We start from the raw sequence: 20,929 nt of genomic DNA, 5'->3' as shown, positions 1-20,929 counted from the left end.
TAGTAAATTAGAGCACAGGTAAAAGTGCCATAAAGCATAGCAAAGCTTTGTGGTGATTTTTTTTTTTAGAAAACAAGGAGTTGGAACTCCAAAGTGATTCTAAATGTATTTACAATTTGTATTAAAGGCTCAATGTCAACTTTTATAATGCTTATAAAGTAATAACAATGCTACTAATAGGTTTTCTTAATGTCATATAACAATGCTGATGCTTGAAGTCCATGAAAAGTCGTGCTTTGGAATTAAAAATGTCTACATTCTAGAATTGTTTCTTGTTCTGATGTATCGCTCATACAATTTCCTAAATATGTTTTCTTGTTTCTATTCCTAGCATATCAGCTGCAGAGCTGTCCTGATCCTCGGCCATTTCGCAATGGATTTGTAATTGGGAATGATTTCACTGTGGGACACACTGTATCGTTTGAGTGTTATGCTGGATATTCACTGATTGGAGAATCTGCCCTCACATGTCTGCATGGCGTGAGCCGTAACTGGAATCATCCAATACCTCGCTGTGATGGTATAGTATCCATGCCTCGTTCACTATTTTGCATGATGACGAAAAAGAGAAATGATGTACGGACCCCCTTTTTCTTACAGCCCTAGAATTAATTGCAACAGGAGCCAACCCGTATTACCCTATCTGCAATATTAGACCAGAAAAATAAATCCCCCAATTCACAGCCAGTCTCCAGCCCACCCAAAAATATAACCTGTGTTTTCTAAAAGATGTCCCCAAGACTGGCAGTGTATTAAGTTAAGAAGACAACAAACGTTGTAGAGGTTTAATTTTCTGTCCACTTTTAAGAGTTCTTTCTAGGTTTATTGTTTTGCTATAGGACATCATTAAAGGAACGTATCCAAGTATTGTGTATAGAGATAAATGTTGAATTATAAGCTTTTGCGTTTAAGTTTTCCTCCAAAAATGCTCTGCCTGGGAAATTATTAAATTTTGTGTCATGTATTAATAATCTGATTATCCACATTAAAATCTGATGGAATATATACTCCAGTGTGTAAACACAAGATTCCTCATTTGTATTAAACAATGAGTTCCTAAATTCAACCTACCACCCATGACAGCTCTCTCCAAATAACTGTACATGGAAAGAATACGTGAGCCGCCAGCAGCGTCAGGGTTACACCTTGTGAATACAAAGGACTCCTGAGCTCATGTAAATCGTTGAGAGGACCCCACATTTGGATTTTGCTGACCTTTATAAACTGTAATTTCAGGAAAATTAGATCATATTGATTATTTAGTAACAGAGTGTCTGGACGGTCACTACTTTATATTATTGTCAGACAGGGCATGTGGTGAGAATTTCCTTTTATTTTCAATAGTAGACAAAGTAGAGGGTAATTTAAAGTACCGCAGCCCTTTACTTCCTCCCTGCTGACACAGTACCAGATCGAAAACAATAGCTAAAGTAATTAAAACATCTCATCCAAAGAGAGAAATGCAAACTATAGAGGGAATTCATCTCAGGGAGGAATTTTTGAAGCTGCTCGGTCTTGATTTGCACCAAATTTATTGTCATGCCATGATTGATAAATTTGGTACATTTTTATAAGATCTACTTAAAATTGCAAAAAGTGGCAGTGGTTGCACAAAAATTTACGTAAAACAATTTTAAAACTTTGATAAATTCCCCTTTATGTGTCTGAATGAATAAATGAATGAATGAATGAAGTCTTCGAGCAGCCTCTGCACTGGTATAAGCAATGTGTAGATGTATACCGACAGGAAAAATGAAATTTGAGTATGCAGACCAATGCAAACTGTGACCAGTGACGGGCTGAAGGTCTACTGTAATATTATGGGCAATGAATGCTAAATTAAGGAGAGTTCAGCAGCACAAATGAAAGAAACAGACTTCATAAGCACTCAGTACATCAATTTAACTAGTTTTATTTCAAACTTTTGTAAAATAGAAGGCTAGACTTCAAAATCTCTGATCCTTTAAGGTTTTACGTTCAATTTTTACAAATGCCTCGTTTTTCTTAGTTGGGTTTATTGTAACCTGTCATTTAATTTTCTCGGAATAAAACAAAAACTCTATTTCCACAGCTGTAGTGCTTCTTTTTTTTGCCTGCAGCTTAGCAACTTGGATGACTCAAGTACATGTGCTTGAAAAGCTCTTCTGTATGTCTCTCATGAAGTCCCACAGACTTAAGCATTTAGAGCAGGTCCTTACCATTCTTGTTTGTTGAACTCTTTTGCAGCTCTCTGTGGAGGGAATATAACAGCAATGAATGGTACTATTTACTCCCCTGGATATCCAGATGAGTACCCAAACTTCCAAGACTGCCTGTGGCTGGTGAAGGTTTCTCCAGGAAATGGGATATACATCAATTTCACAGTCCTCCAGACAGAACCGATTTATGACTTCATCACTGTATGGTAAGAAGTCTTTTTATTTCTTACTTTTGGGATTAATTAAAATGATTCTCTTATTTTTGTGTTTTTTTTTAACATTCTGCATTTAGCAGAGTGCACATAATGCTGGAAAATAGCAGCTGGCTTTTTAGAAATATACAGATATAGCATTGGTTACCTTTACAAGCACACCACATATTTGAATTTTTTTTTTTCGTTGTTTCAAATGATTTAGAAAAGTTTAAGTTCTTCAAAAATATGTTTTCTTAAAATGCATATTTTGAACAATGGTGCACACTGACAATAATCAGGGTCAGTGGTCACTTTCTGTTTTCATTGTACATTGATGGCTAGTTGTCCACAGCAATATTATTGCTCTGACATCCATGTAGGTGCCTACTTGCTCTGCTTCTGCTTATGTTGCTGGACAGATTTACATTGTGGGACAAGCAAGGGATAGTCCTGTGCATGTCTCTGGGAATTCTGTGCCATTCAGTCTGGTAACCTGGAGGTTAACGTCTGGTTTGTGTTGGTGCCCTGTATGGGGCTGCTAGCTATTTAAGCTCCTGAATGCCTGTTCCTTATTTCCAGGTACAAGCTAAGCTTTTCCTTTTCACAAATGTGTTACTTTCTGCCCTGTTACGTTGATTTCTGTTGATTGAGCTCATATTTTGACAATTCTTCTGCCTGACATTTTAGTCACTAGTTTATATTTTCTGGTATTGATGTGCATTCTGACCATTTTCTGCCAGCCAGCTCCATCAGCCCACAGACTATTTGAAGGACCCAAACCAGAGGACCTTGTATAAGTCCATATCTTTGTACAGGGATTAAAGGGTGAAAACCAGAACAATACCTGGGATTTGTTATATTGGGGTGCCTAGAGTAAATGCTGTCCATAAAGTCCTCCTAAGAGCTGCCAAGCACAGACCTACCTTTATATTACCACTAGCAAACACTACATGCTACAATAAAGTGACCATAGGGATAGCAACCATTTTTGGTTGTAAATCAGGCAATTATTTGATGTCACTTGGCAACAGATGCAACTTAATTAATTTGTCAAAATTATACCATAATTATATTAAGAAAATAACATTTGGGATGACTTTTTTACCTTTGCTTTTTGCAGTACTATGATGTTCCTCAAAGCCTCAGAAACATTCTTATGAGCCTCAATTTACTTTCCTATCTCTGATACACACTAAATGGCCAATTTAATCAGACACCTACTAACCTAAAAGTAGAAATTTAGAGTGTTAAAGACCTCCGACTAATGAATTCCATAAATCATTTAAGGTACCGTCACACTCAGCAACTTTACAACGAGAACGACAATGATCTGTGCCGTTGCAGTGTTCTGGATAGCGATCTCGTTGTGTTTGACACGCAGCAGCGATCTGGATCCCGCTGTGCCATCGCTGGTCGGAGCAGAAAGTCCAGAACTTTATTTGGTCGTCAGGTCGGCGTGTATCGTCATGTTTGACATCAAAATCAACGATGCCAGCAACGAGCATAGGGCCCCTAGATGTGTGTCGGATCGGTACACTCCGGCTGTTTGACATGGAGTAAAACAACCAGCGAGAATGATAAGTGAGTCGCCGTTACGTCACTGGATCGCTCCTGCATCGTTCTGGAGTTGCTGTGTTTGACGTCTCTACAGCGACCTAAACAGCGACGCTCCAGCGATCGTCTCGTTATCTATATCGCTGCAGCGTCGCTGAGTGTGACGGTACCTTAAGGCTGATAATGTCATCCCCAACAGATGACATTGAGAGAGAAGAATCAGCCAACTGGAATTTTAACGCCTGACTCTTTAGCTCTTCAGGGGAGATTAGTGATGCAACAAAACATCCAAACCAAGGAGACTCTGCATAAAATTGTCATTGATATGGAAAGATTTGCAGACCCCCTTTAAATATACAGTATGTGTAAAGTACGTTGCACAACCTTGCAAATCAGCATAAAATCTTATTAACACAAAAAGAAAAAAATTTAACCTGCTCTTATTGCCGACTCCTAGAATGCCTGTGCCTCATGTCAGAGCATGTCTCATATGTATTGCAGATTTCCATCTATTTCAGATGTTATTTATCTCCAAATAAATGTTTTTGTCAGAGCTTAGCTGTCTGATCTAAAATTTCACACTCCCCAGACAGTAGAGAAACTACAGATACAGGCAGCGTGTAGCAGGTTTATCTCTCCATACAGCTAACAGATATTCCGCAAGATGTTAGTCATTTCTTCTTTGAGAGTGATACATGAGCTTTCTTTCTTTACTGTCATTTCATCCAATGTTACATTATTTTCAAGACATAATGATAAATCAGGTGTTCTTATAAAACATATAAAGAATTAACACCTAGATGAAAACATCTGCCTATCTTCTACCTACAGCCAAATCTCATATGCCTAATTGAGAGAAAAGGAAGTTCCAACACCTTTAGTGCTTGCATTAAATATGCCTAATATATCCAGTTGCAGATGTAAAAGCTGCCAGATTGTCTCCTTGTATACTAATTAAATAATATTTGTGCAATACCGCCAGTCTTATTCATGTTGAGTCAGTTTTGGTCAGATGCTACATTTGCATGCAACTTACATATATATCGTTCAATTATCAAAAGGGTCCTAAGCTGTAAGCTGTATCTCAATGGCAAGATTTGAAAAGAAAGAGGGAGATATGGATCAGACAGTTCTTGTGGGGGGAAAGTCGCTGCCAGAATTGCATGTGTATGCGCAGCTACGGAGAGATAGATGTCTGACAAAAGTAATTTTGGCCAACAGCCAGACAATGTATATCTCCAGGTCAAAGAAGGGATGGATAAGGTTTGGGTCAATATTATCATAAAAGGAAAGATCTAGCATTTCCATTATACAACTTTCTTGGCTTCAGACACCTTGGGAGAGATTGGTTCCCATCAAAAGCTAAAGACAATTTTTGACCCTAAGCTGTCTTAAAGTTTTCTATTACTTTTAGGAAAATTCCAAACACACTTTTCCAATGTCTTTGACATTTATTTAAGGCAGTCTCAGTTAAATATACTTGGTCATTTGTGTATTAAATACAGTCACCGTCACTGAACTGTGTGACATTGTGACATTTTAGAAGTTTTGCAACTAAAATATAAAGTTTAAAAAGTGTAGCAAGGAGATTCAAATTCATAGACAAATTTACACTCTCTGCCATTTACAATGTTCCAGACCCATAAATGCAACAAGAATCAACAAATTTGACTCAGCATAGATATGTTTATTAGTAATTGTTCCCATTATCAAGTTTGCATAATAATAACGTTTCATAGGTTGAAAAGTTCAATCTTCCTCCACCAATTGTACATTTTGCCACTAATTTATCCCACAATGTTATGTTCATCAAGGAAATTATCCAGCCCTTTTTTAAAAGCTATTATAGTGTCTGCCATTACTACAACTTGTGCTCGGGAATTCCACGGTCTGACTGCTCTAACCCTTTCATATTTAGCTGCCGGAATTGCCTTTCTTCCACAAGTGCCCCCTGGTCCTTAGTATGGTCTTTGGAAATCATATACTAGTGTTTTGTACTGGCCACACACATATTTATACATGTAAATGAGATCTCCCCTGAGGCGTCCATGTGATAAGCTAAACAATCCCAACTTTTGCAATGTCTCATCATATGAGCAGCCTTCTATCCCATATAATAATATAATTGCCTGATCCTAACTTTCGACCATCCATTTTAAAATGTGGAGCCCAAAACTGGATCCTAAATTCTAGATGTGGCCTCAGTAGTGATTTACAAAGAAGTAAAAAATATGTTGGGATCGCAGGATTTTATTTATCTTTTTATACATCCTAAAATCTCGTTTGCTTTTACGCTCCTGCCTGACATTGAGTACTGCTGCTCCGCTTACTCATAACCAGAATCCCCCATCCTTCTCTTGTTCTGTAGTCACGAGTATAATCCCATTTAATGTATATGCAGCAATAGGATTACTCCGTATTAGGTGCATTACTCTACAATAAACCTCATTTGCCAAGGGCGTGTCCATCAGTCATCTTATTCAGATCGGTTTGCAATATTGTAATGTAAAGGTCAGATTTTAATATTAAACATAGTTTGGTGTCATTGTCATGCAACACGTAGGAAAGGCTTCCCATAAAAAATACACCCTTTTCCTTGCAAATGACGGAGAAACATACACCGTGAATGCACCTTCCAACTGCATAAGTTCCTCTAACTCCGTGAGTATAGGTTCACCCCTTCCCTCTAAAACAGGGATCTTGTCCCAGAAAGCGGGCTCAGAAGTAGGTGGTCTTACCCATCTGTCCCTCAGGCATCTATCCACCCGAATAACCAAGGACATGGCAGCCTCCAATGACACAGCAGTTTCATACACTGTTAATGCATCCTTTAACCTTTCAATGAGTCCCTGAAGGTATTGGCTTCTGAGAGCCTGGTCATTCCATTAGGTATCAGTTGACCACCTGTGGGATTCAGAGCTATAAGTCTTCACTGAATGACTCCCTTGCTGAATGTGTCACAGCTTGGATTCAACCAAGGAAATTTGCTCAGGATCATTATAGATCAGGGCAAGAGCCCTGAAAATCTCCAGAGACTGAAGACACTGAATACTGTGGCAGAGAAAGAGCCCAGGACTGAGGTTCCCACTGCAACAGTGAAATAACAATTCCTACTCATTGCTCTTCATCTCCAGAGGAGTAAGGACAAAGTTTAAAGTACAACTTGCATGCCTCTTGAAATACAAAAAACTTGTCCCTACCCCAGAAATCCTGTCTGGGAGGGCAATTTTGGGTTCAAGCTGATCGGCCAAACCACAGCATCCCCCATAATAGGATTCTGCAGCTGCTGCCATTGCTGCTGGACCTCAGAATGAATGTCAGTCACCTCCAGTGACAACCTCTGCAGCTGTTCTGCTAGCACAGCAATGGGGACCATGAACCTAGCAAAAGAAAAAAACCCACACAGAAAAATCACACAAAAAACAAGTGTCATTTTTTTCTGCTTTTGCAAAACTGAAAGGTGGTTGATAATATGAAGCAACGTGTAGGAAAGGCTAAGTGCAATACAAATGAATAAGGGAAAGAGAAGAAAACACTAGGGAAGGGGGGAGTGGAGACCCCTAGACAGATATGATGTCATTCTGTCTGCCCTATCATCCCTTTATAGGTTCCCCACATATCGCCGAGCAGGATACCTAATCTCTGCCTTACCCTGGCCATAAATCCTGCACTGGGAAGGACAGGATAGGCACTAGTCAATCCCCACTACCACTACAGACAGATGGGATACAGAAACAAGAGGGAACACTTAGCTTAAGCAGTCTAGGAGAGAAACATGGATGTCCTCCAAACATCAGAGAGGAGGATAGCCGACTGCTACAACTCCAAGCCGCAATAGGGAAATAGAAATAAGAAATATCAACCATGCCTTCCAGCAGCAAGCTAGGAGTTGTGTACACCCCACTCCAGGTGTGTCAACTAGAGCCGGGGGAGGTTGCCATTGTGTCCTAAAATCAGAAAGCTCAGAAAGAAGTCTGCAAAGCAAACTGCTGAGACCTTCTGCAGGCGGTTGCAGAGCGATGGTCTGCAGCCTTTTGCACACCCATGACAGTCGTCAGCAATGACTGACACTTTACTCTCAATCCATCCATAAGGTCATCAATAAAGAGGTTAAAAATAATCAGTCCTAGCACAGATCCCTGCGGTACACCACTGTTGATTTTGTCCCATTAGGGGCTCGTCAGGGATAATAGAAAAATTACTAATAAATATATCTATGCTAATTGTTCAATTTTTTTTATTTTTTTCCATTTTAAACTTAGAAATTTTGAAATATTTTACATCTCAAATCTCTTTAGTAAACATATTTGGTGTATGTATTTTGGCAAATGTCAAAAATAGCCATAGACCCCATTGAATCACTGAAGGCCAAAACCTTTTGGTTTCCATGATGGTGTATAACTGTATGCAATGATAAATATCTGCCACCCTGTAAGTAGACAGTGCCATATGATGAAGGTACTGTATATGTTGGTTATGTGTATATCTAATGTATATTTTCAACAAGATGTGAACAGAAATCCTTGGAAAAGTTTATCAATATCAGAATGGTGAGGGTCCAAAAACCAACATTTCTGCCAATCTGCTGATTTGAATTGCTCTTAGATGTAAACAGTTGAAGAGCAGAAAAGCTCAGCTCCATTCAATGTGTAGCTGACGGTTACTGCAGACTAGCTACTACTCTTTTGAAGGAGCTGATTTGCAGCAAACACTATACAATTTGTCAGAGCTGTGCTTTTTAGCTCCTCATCTGTTAACAGAGCTGAGAACAACTGATCAGTGGGGTTTCCCACCGTTCAGATGTTCAAGACCCATCCTCATAAACATCATAGTAGCTAAACCCCTATTTAGGACAAAAAGGTTCATCTGTGCTACTAATAGTTTCATGGAGAAAAGTGATCAGCATAAGCCATCTCATGGATTTAGTAGACACATCAGTGCTTTAGTTTTGCTTCTTCCGACTGTTTTTGCCATGATTTTGTCAGAAATATGGCAGGTAATTCATATGTAGAATACAATAAAACCTTCTCATCTCATGTCTTCTAGGGATGGACCAGACCAGACGTCTCCACAAATAGGACAGTTCAGTGGTAATACCGCTCTAGAGTCTGTTTATAGCACTTCCAACCAAGTTCTTATAAAGTTCCATAGTGACTTCACAACCAGTGGCTTCTTTGTCCTTAGCTACCATGGTGAGTATGTGTTTTTTCTTAGACTAAGAAGTCAATTCATCAAAGTATTTTCCAAAAAGGATTTTGAAAAGTTGCACTTTTTATGTAATGTGGAGTTGCTACATTTTATGACTTTTCAAGTTTTTATGCAAGTTTCACGTAACTCCGCCAAAATGGGCAGAGCTGTGGAGGAGCTGTAGGAAGATGGGGTGAGACTATGCTCACTCAAAATTTTAGAAATATAGCTTCAGCACTTAAATGGAGTAACACTTTTAGTGAGGTGCATGGAGGCTGATACCTGATCCTGATATATCCTAATACATCCTGCCCAGTCCATGGGCTCCATGTATCCAACACTGGCTGTAAAATTCCATCAGGTATGTTTGACTCTGAAACATTACTGCTTTTCAGGGATAAACATACTTTAAAAGCTGGCGGGTCTCTCCTTGCATGCATGTATAAAGAGAGCCCTGTCACTCCAGAACAAAGGTCTGGGGGAAGTGTGCAACTAGGTCCCCAATGTTTTTTCTCAGCCAGTCAAACATACATGCCAGAAATCATAAAGCCAGTACATGATAATCAGATGAGTATTAGTTGTCAGGTTCCTTTAATGAATTTGGTGCATCTTATTCTTGGATGTCCCACATTAGGACTGGTGTACAAAACACTGTTCTTAATGAATAAGGGCCTTTACGGCCTCACTATTTGTCATTACTTACATTATATTATGTTATCCTTCATATAGCTAGAAAATTGATACTCCACTCAAAATTTGTAGACAATAAAGTTTAATCTTTTCTTGATGGCGTAATGTTTTAGCTAATTTCTGTATTTTTCAGACTATAAGACCCACTGGACCATAAGATGTTTTAGAGGAGGAAATTAGAAAAAAAAATTAAGCCAAAAAGAGGGTCAATTCTATACTTAATATTATTATTATTATTTATTATTATAGCACCATTTATTCCATGGCGCTTTACATGTGAGGAGGGGTATACATAATAAAACAAGTACAATAATCTTGAACAATACAAGTCACAACTGGCACAGGAGGAGAGAGGACCCTGCCCGCGAGGGCTCACAATCTACAAGGGATGGGTGAGGATACAGTAGGTAGGGTAGAACTGGCCGTGCAGCGGTTTGGTCAATCGGTGGTTACTGCAGGTTGTAGGCTTGTCGGAAGAGGTGGGTCTTCAGGTTCTTTTTGAAGGTTTCGATGGTAGGCGAGAGTCTGATATGTTGTGGTAGAGAATTCCAGAGTAGGGGGGATGCACGAGAGAAATCTTGTATGCGATTGTGGGAAGAGGAGATAATAGGGGAGTAGAGAAGGAGACCTTGTGAGGATCGGAGGTTGCGTGCAGGAAAGTACCGGGAGACGAGGTCACAGATGTATGGAGGAGACAGGTTGTGGATGGCTTTGTATGTCATGGTTAGGCTTGTGTACTGGAGTCTCTGGGTGATGGGGAGCCAGTGCAGGGATTGACAGAGGGGAGAGGCCGGGGAATAGCGGGGTACAGGTGGATTAGTCGAGCAGCAGAGTTTAGAATAGATTGGAGGGGTGCAAGAGTGTTAGAGGGGAGGCCACAGAGCAGGAGGTTACAGTAGTCAAGGCGGGAGATGATGAGGGCATGGACTAGGGTCTTTGCAGATTCTTGGTTTAGGAATGTGCGGATCCGTGAAATATTTTTGAGTTGGAGGCGGCAGGAAGTGGAAAGGGTTTGGATATGTGGTTTAAAGGAGAGATCAGTGTCAAGGATTACCCCAAGACAGCGGGCTTGTGGGACTGGGGAGAGCGGGCAGCCGTTTACTGTAATGGATAGGTTCGTTGGGGAGGTCGTGTGAGATGGGGGAAAGATGATGAATTCTGTTTTGTCCATGTAAAGTTTTAGAAATCTAATGGAGAAGAAGGATGAAATAGCAGACAGACATTGAGGGATTCTGGTTAGTAGGGAGGTGATATCTGGCCCAGAGATGTAGATCTGTGTGTCGTCAGCGTAGAGATGATACTGAAAGCCGTGAGATTCTATGAGCTGTCCCAGGCCAAAGGTGTAAATGGAGAAGAGCAGGGGTCCTAGAACTGAACCTTGCGGGACTCCGACAGATAGGGGGCGCGGTGAGGAGGTGGTGTGTGAGTGGGAGACGCTGAATGTACGGTCAGTTAGGTATGATGAGATCCAGGATAGGGCCAATTCTGTGATTCCAAGGGATGAGAGGGTCTGCAGCAGCAAGGAATGGTCCACTGTGTCAAAGGCAGAGGACAGGTCCAGGAGGAGGAGGATAGAGTAGTGTCGTTTGCTCATGGCGGTTAATAGGTCATTGGTGACCTTAGTTAGGGCAGTTTCAGTGGAGTAGTGTGACCGGAAGCCTGATTGAAAGCGGTCGAAGAAGGAGCAGGAAGATAGATGGGAGGACAGTTCAAGATGGACATGTTGTTCCAGTAGTTTTGAGGCAAAGGAGAGAAGTGATATAGGGCGATAGCTAGATACAGAGGATGGGTCAAGAGAGGGCTTTTTGAGGATAGGTGTGATTGAGGCATGTTTAAAGCTTGAGGGGAAAATGCCAGTTGTTAGTGATAGGTTGAAGAGATGGGTTAGGGTTGGGATGAAGACTGTGGTGAGGTTTGGGATGAAGTGGGATGGGAGTGGGTCAAGTGCATAGGTGGTGAGATGCGATCTTGAGAGTAGAGTGGAGAGTCCGTCTTCTGTAATGGTGGAGAAGTTGGTTTTGGAGGTGGAGGGCTGGGTAGTTGGGAGGAAGGGTTCTGGGGGTTGTTTACTAAAACTGTCTCTGATGTTCTCAATTTTCTGCTTGAAAAATGAGGCAAAGTCTTCAGCTGAGATGAGTGGGGAGGGAGTAGGTGCTGGGGGACGGAGGAGAGAGTTGAAGGTGTTGAATAACTGTTTGGGGTTGTGAGACAGGGAGGATATGAGAGATGAGAAGTAGGATTGTTTTGCTGTGGCGAGCGTGGTTTTGAAAGTAGTGAGGGACTGTTTGAATGCGATGAAGTGCTCGTTGGAGTGGGATCTTTTCCATCTGCACTCAGCAGCTCTGGAAGCTTGCCTCAGTTCTTTGGTCATGCTGGTGTGCCAGGGTTGTCTGTTGATTTTGCGAGCTTTGGTATATGTGAGAGGGGCAAGAGATTCCAAAGCTGCATCATACCATCCTGGTATGCATGGCTCCCTTATCTCTATCCAGGTATGCAGGGCCCCATCTCTGTCCTGGTATGCATGGCCCCATCCTTATCCTGGTATGATTGGCTCCCCAACCCCATCCTAGTATGCAGGGACCTATCCTCATCCTGGTATGCAGGGTCTCCATCTCCATCCTGGTTTGCATGGCCCCAATCCCTATCTTAGTGTGCAGGGCCCCCATCTCTGTCCTGGTATATATGGCTCCATCCTTATCCTGGTATGATTGGCCTCAATCCCTATCGCCCATATCCTGGTATGCAGGGATGACATCTCCATCCTTGTATGCATGGCTCCATCCTTATCCTGGTATGATTGGCCTTAATCCCTATCCTGATATGGAGAAACCCCATCACTGTCCTGGTATGCATGGGCTCATCCTTATCCTGGTATGGTTGGCTACCTTCCCCATCCTGGTATGCATGGCCCCAGCAGAAAAAAAAATCATTCTTACCTTCCCTGCGCTCCCTCGCAGCATACTGCTCTGGAGCCAGCAGCTACTTTATGCTTGTAAGGAGCATGGCAGGGACGTCATGCGCTGCTTTCAAGCAGCTGAGGACAGCTTTCAGAATACTCACTGTTCTCCACGTCGGGATTGTGTGTGTGAAACACAGTGAGTTTTAATTGTTCTTTAGCGAGCACAGTGTCAGCCGCAGCCGGGTTCCTGCAGCTGCCGGCTTTCACATATGCCACTACTAAAGGGAATGATTATTCAGCAGCAGGCACAGTGATCATGTTCTCTGGTAGCCAAGACCCAAGAGATTTTCCGACGCATGGGGGCGCTATAACTTTATTTCTCAGCGCCACTTAAAAGTGGCTCTGAGGAATAAGTACCCTTAACTTGCACCATTACAAGGCATATTGATGGTCGTTAAGAGATTAAATAAAACCCATTTGAAAAAATATACATTAAGGCAAATATAGATGCATTATAGCAAAAGAAATCCCCCTGGATTGCCCTCGGATGTTATCCAAGTGCTGTCCAATAATCGCATTGCCGATTTTGATCTGACCCCCAATTAAAAAAATACATGTCTCCGATGTTTTCAGCTGACTATTTGGTCCAAGGAAAAAATCGGACATGTACACAGCCTCTTAGAATATCAAAGGTACGAGTGCTATCTGTGAAAACCATAGATGGCACTTGTTTGAGAAAATCGGTCTTGTGCACGGGTGTTTAGGTGTTTAAGTTATAGTAGTGTATTCATTGTGATTTATACTTACATGTATACATCTAATTATATTGATACCTCCACAATAAAAAAGAAAGAAAACCATATATTTGTTTTACCCCAAATATTTACATAGCAAAAAATGAAGATGTCTCCAGAATGTACGTATTTCATGGTAATTGTGATCCTTCACATTTATTATATTTTTGCTGTTTGTGCTTCTCACAAAATTAGAATATCATCAAAAAATTAATTTGTTTCAGTTCTTCAATACAAAAAGTGAAACTCAAGTATTACATAGAGTCATTACAAACAGAGTGATCTACTTCAAGTGTTTATTTCTGTTAATGTTGATGATTATGGCTAACAGCCAATGAAAACCCAAATGTCATTATCTCAGTAAATTAGAATACTCAATAATACTAGCTTGAATAATTATTTTGATTCAAAATGTTGCCTACTGAAATGTATGCTTGTAAAGACTCTATATTATTTATGAGTTTCACTTTTTGTATTGAAGAACTGAAATAAATCATCTTTTTGATGATATTCTAATTTTGTGAGAAGCACCTGTATACAGGTCTGGCAAAAATTAAGAGACCACCACATCAAAACCCTGTCATGGGCAGCACATTCTTCAACCCTGAACCCCATTGAAAACCTCTGGATTGCAGTCAAGAGAATGATAGACAGTCACAAGCCCTCAAACAAAGAAGAACTACTCAAATTCTTGTGCCAGGAGCAGTGTGAAAGACTGGTGGAAAGCATGCCAAGACGTATGAAAGCTGTGATTGAAAATCATGGTTATTCCACAAAATATTGATTTCTGAATTCTTCCTGAGATAAAACATTAGTATTGTGGTTTCTAAATTATTATGAACTTGTTTTCTTTTCATTATTTGAGGTCTGAAGGCACTGTTTTTGTTTTTTTTTTACCATTTTTCCTTGTCAGAAAAAAATACAAAGTTTAATGCTTGGAAATTCGGAGACATGTTGTTAGAACTACTTTATAGAATAAAAGGACAATTTACTTTTTACTCAAAAATAAACCTATAAAGAGAAAAATCAGATGAACAACATTTTGCAGTGGTCTCTTAATTTTTGCCAGAGCTGTAAATATATGTATATACATATGTGTTAGTTTACAGTCTATCACTTTTCTTTTCGCAGTGTCAGTGTCTTCTATTTAACCTTGGATATCTTCTTGTCCTGCATTTAAGTTCAATTCCCTGTGCAGTTCAGCGTTCAGGTTCACTGAAACATCTTCGTGACGATAACCTATTTTGAACACTCTAGAATTGTAATTTTTAGCAATGTCGGACTTGTTTTACCTCTTGGTTTACAGTAAAGATAAGTGGTTAATAGTTTACACTTATACCCAGGGCACAAGCACTACATCTGCTTTATACACCTCTATACAAATGGGGATAGTGGGCAAAGGAGAACATTTGATGAAGCTAAAGAAATGGTTCACATGTAGATGCCTTATGGTTGGAGAAATACAGTCTGCAAGGAAACTTTGAAGAATAGCTATAACATTATTTACAGGTTAACTTACAAGTATTAGCAGAATTGGATTGGCATTTTAAAAGTTTTATTAATAGGGAATCTGTCATCAGTTTTTCCAATATAAAATAGGGTCAGCCACCAGTACGCCCTCATATACCGCATTCTAGAATGCTGTATATATATCTCCAATGCGCTCTGTATAACACAAAAATAACCTTTATTATACTCCAGTGTGGCACAGCCCAGTCTATTTTGTGTCACTGGTCTTGATCCGGCACCTCCTCCTCTTTTCTTAGGATCGCTATTTTCCTTCATGTGCATGAAATGTCATCCAACGTCATCCACACAGTGTCTTCCATAGCGCTTCTGCCCAGGTGCACTTCTCTCTGCCCTGGCGAGGACAGAGCAAGGTATTATAGTGCATATGTGCTGGTGCTCTCTGGCCTCTCCCCGTGCATATGCACTACAGTACTTTGCTCTGCTCTCAGCATCTGCCCAAGAGTGCGATGGAGGACACTGTGTGGATGACATAGAACGCGTCATCCACACAAAGCAAGAAGGAAGACAGCAATCTCAAGAAGAGAGGAGGCCCTAAAACAAAAACCAGAGACGCCCTTTAGACTAGACTGCAGCATATGGCAGAATAATAAAAGCTGTTTTTTGTGTTATGCAGGGGGAATTGGATATTTATATGCTATAGGTGAGGGCATTCAGGTGCTGGCCCTGCTTTATATGTGGAAAATCTAGTGACAGGTTGCTAGGGTCACGGAATGCACTAAATAAGATATGATAATAACGTGCGTTCGCTACCTGGGGTACACCGTGCAGAGATGGTATACTGCAGCTAAGAGGACAATGACGAAACAAGCAGCGAGCATAACTGACTCGCACTGAGTTAAACGTCACTCAGCAGAGAAGCACGTGGCTGTGCCAATCGCACAAAGTGACGCGAAAGAAACTCTGCAGCAGAGATGTGTTTATAGGCACAGCTGCAGGCTGATAATGGCGCTAATCGTTAGTTTCACAGGCGTATGCAAGCCCCACTGGGGCAGGGGAACCAGTAGTGGACTCCAAGCACTCATAGAACTTCCCTCCAGAGAAGATGGAATTGTAAAGGCCTGATGCCAGCCCTCAATTCGTACACCTAATCTCCTTTCCGGAGGAGTCAGAATTCTAAAGGCACTAGGCCTGCCCTGAGCACATACAACCGAGTCCACAGTACCGATAGATTCCTCACACACACAGAACATAAATGATCTTAGTGCACCGACGGGCATGCCAAAGATCCTTTTATACATTTTCTAAATCAGACAGGACCTTGCTCACGGGCCAATCTGGAGCCAGACCAGGACCTGAACATGTGACGGCCGACGACCAAAGAGAAGTCGCCTCACGAGCATGCCCAGTTCAGTGAAATCTGGATTTAGTCTCAAAAGAGAACGCTCGCTGCAGTCACTTATTAGTTACCGTATCTGAACCCAGGGAGGCAGCGGTAACCATGCTCACAGACTGAGTCTGTGCAAGATGCCGAGACCGAAGTCTTTGCTGAGCAGCATCCACTGTGGTTGGAACAGAATAGGAGACCACAGAGGAAGATAAGGCTTGGGATCTATCCTGTGCAGCGGAAGAATCCCCACGCCTAACGTAGGCCCCCTTTAACCAATGTGGCATCTCATTAAATATATTTATCAGGACTTCATCGGATAACCAAAATAGTTTGTTCTAATTTAAAGTTACAGTGGGGGAAATAAGTATTAGATTCCTTGATGATTTTGTAAGTTTGCCCACTGACAAAGAAAAGAAGAGGAAAAAGTACCGTGATCACTACTGTAGCAGGTGCCTAGGTAGGATTCCCAAACAATAAAATAGTTTACAATATAAACCCGGCACTCACGTGCCAGGTTTTTATTCTATACCCACTGACAAAGACATGGACAGTTTATAATTTTAAGAGTAGATTAATTAAATAATTAAATACTTATTTCTTACTGCAAAAAGGCAAATAGATTTATATAATTTATACAATGTGATTTTCTGGATTTTATTTTTGATATTCTATTTCTCAATGTTAAAATTAAGCTACCCTATTTAGTCAGCGACCAATTATGCAAGTTCTCCCACTTAAAAAGATGAGAGAGGCCTGTAATTGACATCATAGATAGACCACAACTATGAGAGTCAAAATTGAGAAAACAAATCCAGAAAATCACCTTGTCTGATTTGGCAAGATTTATTAGCATAGTCATGTGTGACCCACCTGTGCATAAATGAATATATTGTTATTATTATACATTTTTATTGCGCCATTTATTCCATGGCGCTTTACATGTTAAAAAGGGGGGCAAATATAGACAAATACATTAAACATGAGCAAAAAACAAGGCACACAGGTACATAAGGAGGGAGGACCCTGCCCGCGAGGGCTCACAATCTGCAGGGTATGGGTGAGGATACACTAGGAGAGGGTAGAGCTGGTTGTGTGGCAGTTCAGTAGGTTGAGGATTACTGCAGGCTGTAGGCTTGTCAGAAGAGGTGAGTCTTCAGGTTCTTTTTGAAGGTTTAAATGGTAGGTGAGAGTCTGATGTGTTGGCGTAGAGGGTTCCAGAGCATGGGGGAAGCACAGGAGAAGTCTTGGATGCGGTTGTGGAAAGAAGAGATGAGAGGGGAGTAGAGAAGGAGATCTTGATAGGATCGAAGGTTGTGTGTAGGTAGGTACCGGGAGACCATGTCACAGATATATGGAGGAAACAGGTTGTGGATTGCTTTATATGTCATTGCAAGGGTTTGGAACTGGAGTCTCTGGGCGATAGGAAGCCATCGAAGGGCTTGGCATAGGGGAGAGACTGGGGAATAGTGGGGAGACAGGTGGATTAATTGGGCAGCAGAGTGTAGGATGGATTTGAGTGGTGCCAGAGTGCTAGAGGGGAGACCAGAGAGTAGGAGGTTGCAGTAGTCAAGGCGGGAGATGATAAGGGTGTGCTCTAGTGTTTTTGTGGTGTCACGGTCAAGGAATGCGCGGATCCGGGAAATATTTTTGAGTTTGAGATGGCAGGAGGAGGCAAGGGCTTGGATATGTGGCTTGAAAGAGAGAGCTGAGTCGAGGATCACCCCAAGGCACTGGGCATGTGGGACTGGGGAAAGTGAGCAGCCATTGACATTGATGGATAGGTCTGGTGGAGGGGTAGAATGAGATGGGGGAAAGATGATGAATTCTGTGTTGTCCATGTTCAGTTTTAGAAAGCGAGCAGAAAAAAGTCTGAGATAGCAGACAGTGTGGGATTTTGGTAAGTAAGGAGGTGAGGTCTGGTCTAGATAGGTAGATCTGCGTGTCATCGGCATAGAGATGATAATGCATACCGTGGGATTCTATGAGCTGTCCCAGGCTGAAGGTGTAGATGGAGAACAGTAGGGGTCCTAGAACAGAGCCTTGAGGAACACCAACAAACAAGGGGCAGAGTGAGGAGATGGCGTGGGGGAGAGAGACACTGAATGTTCGGTCGGTCAGATATGACGAGATCCAGGATAGGGCCAAGTCTGTGATATTATTGGTGCTATATAAATAAATAATAATAATAATAATAATAGGATCTGTAGCAGAGGGGAGTGGTCCACTGTGTCGAAGGGGGAAGACAGGTCCAGGAGAAGGAGGACAGAGTAGTGTCGCTTGCTCTTGGAGGTTAGTAGGTCATTGGTGACTTTAGTTAGGGAAGTTTCAGGTGAGTGATGGGGTCGGAAGCCAGATTGTAACCGGTCAAAGAGGGAGCAGGAGGAAAGGTGGGGGGAAGTTCAAGATGGACGTGTTGTTCCAGTAATTTTGAGGCATAAGGGAGAAGAGATATTTGGCGATAGCTAGACACAGAGGATGGGTCGAGGGAGAGCTTTTTGAGGATGGGTGTGATCTTGGCATGTTTGAAGGCTGAGGGGATGACACCTGTTGTAAGTGAGAGGATGAATAGGTGTGTTAGGGTTGGGATGATGACCGTGGCAAGGTTAGGGATGAGGTGGGACGGGAACGGGTCAAGCGTGCAGGTGGTGAGGTGTCATCTTGACAGGAGGGTGGAGAGCTGATCTTCTGCCATGGTGGAGAAGTTAGTTTTGGAGGAACAGGGTTGAGCAGCTAAGAAGGTCATTGGGTGCTGTGGGCCACAGCCTTCTCTGATCATATCGATCTTCTGTTTAAAGAAAGAGGCAAAGTCTTCAGCAGGAATGAGAGGGGACGGAATAGAGAATTGAAAGTGTTGAAAAGCTTCTCTACTAGTGATTAATGAGCATGCTCGCCACTAGATAATGCATCTGGGTGCTCGAGTACGCACCAAGTATCGCGGGTGCTTGAGCACCATGCATGTTTTGGCAAGCTGATCCTAGCCCATCAGCCTTCTCTGCCATCTTCTCAACTCTAAAATTACTCCATAAAGACCAATGATGTGGATTCAACCTGACACCATGGAGTTCAGGTGCTACTGACAGCCTAGCATAGAACCTTCTTATGAACTTTAGTGATGACTGTTAAGAATGAAAGAAATACTTTCCAGGTTTAACTAGACCTCCATCAGTACAATAGTGCTGTCACTACATCTCCTACCCTCTGATGACCCTGACACCGGTTAAACACTACAACTATACTACAGAAAACCAAAATTTCCAATTTTTTGTGCTTATCTATTATGTTAATCAACATTAATACAAAAAATGTTCTTTTAATAATATGTAATTTTCTGTTAAGTGTTAATAACAACAGCCTTTTGGCAGTCACAGTGTTATGTTATCTCACATGTAAATAATTAAGACTGCTCAAAAATTATTTTGCACCAAATTAAATGAATCTACAAAAAATAATTTTGATTTAACAACTTGCTGTTTCACTTAAACATTTTTCTTATACAGCCTTCGTTCTACAATAATTACACATTTGTAATGGAACTTTGTTCTATCATTGTAAGATCCTAAGTGATTAGGAAGATGAATGGACAAGCCAGCTGTCAGCATCTAGTGACAGGTCAGCATTCTGCAGAAAGCTCTGAACCTTCTACAGGTCCCAGAACATAATGCAATAGATGAAGAATCGCTGCTACCAACTTCTTTTGAATAAATGCTGACATACAAGGAACGCAACTATGAATAGATGTGATACCAATGAGGTTATAAAACAGTAACATGGAAACTTTTGAACCTGACTCGGGATGTAGAAGTCATTGGTAGAAGATCTCAGTAAATATACAAAGTATTGAAAGTGGTAGTTAATGCAGTCACATCCCACAATCTTTGGACAAGGAAGGAAAATAATTGGTGTCCCCATCAATATACACTAGATACCAGTTGGCCACTGTCTGACGCTCCAAATATCCACCCAATCTACACATGCTTCTTAATGACATATTATCTCCTCTGAGAACAAAAGGATCTTGAACATTGAAACCCAACTTCCCCAAACTTGTCTCCGTCAACATCTGCTATTGTGAAAGACTAACATATAAGGCACATACAGTTAGGGCCAGAAATATTTGGACAGTGACACAATTTTCGCGATTTGGGCTCTGCATGCCACCACATTGGATTTGAAATGAAACCTCTACAACAGAATTCAAGTGCAGATTGTAACGTTTAATTTGAAGGGTTGAACAAAAATATCTGATAGAAAATGTAGGAATTGTACACATTTCTTTACAAACACTCCACATTTTAGGAGGTCAAAAGTAATTGGACAAATAAACATAACCCAAACAAAATATTTTTATTTTCAATATTTTGTTGCAAATCCTTTGGAGGCAATCACTGCCTTAAGTCTGGAACCCATGGACATCACCAAACGCTGGGTTTCCTCCTTCTTAATGCTTTGCCAGGCCTTTACAGCCGCAGCCTTCAGGTCTTGCTTGTTTGTGGGTCTTTCCGTCTTAAGTCTGGATTTGAGCAAGTGAAATGCATGCTCAATTGGGTTTAGATCTG

The 20,929-nt window shown here is 41.2% G+C and overlaps 1 protein-coding gene across 1 annotated transcript in view; it reads left to right on the top strand.

Moving 5' to 3' along the window:
* The window catches only part of CSMD3 (CUB and Sushi multiple domains 3), a 2,093,798-nt gene that overhangs the window by 1,773,475 nt on the left and 299,394 nt on the right, over window positions 1–20,929 (top strand). Inside the window, exons 43-45 of the mRNA XM_069731799.1 lie at window positions 332–520; window positions 2,227–2,404; window positions 8,993–9,138. Of these exons, the coding sequence (XP_069587900.1) occupies window positions 332–520; window positions 2,227–2,404; window positions 8,993–9,138 (513 nt within the window). The remainder of the gene's footprint in view (window positions 1–331; window positions 521–2,226; window positions 2,405–8,992; window positions 9,139–20,929) is intronic.

The sequence above is a fragment of the Ranitomeya imitator genome, chromosome 6 (genome assembly GCF_032444005.1).
Source record: "Ranitomeya imitator isolate aRanImi1 chromosome 6, aRanImi1.pri, whole genome shotgun sequence".
Classification (NCBI taxonomy): Eukaryota; Metazoa; Chordata; class Amphibia; order Anura; family Dendrobatidae; genus Ranitomeya; species Ranitomeya imitator.
This window is presented reverse-complemented; position numbering and strand designations above follow the sequence as displayed.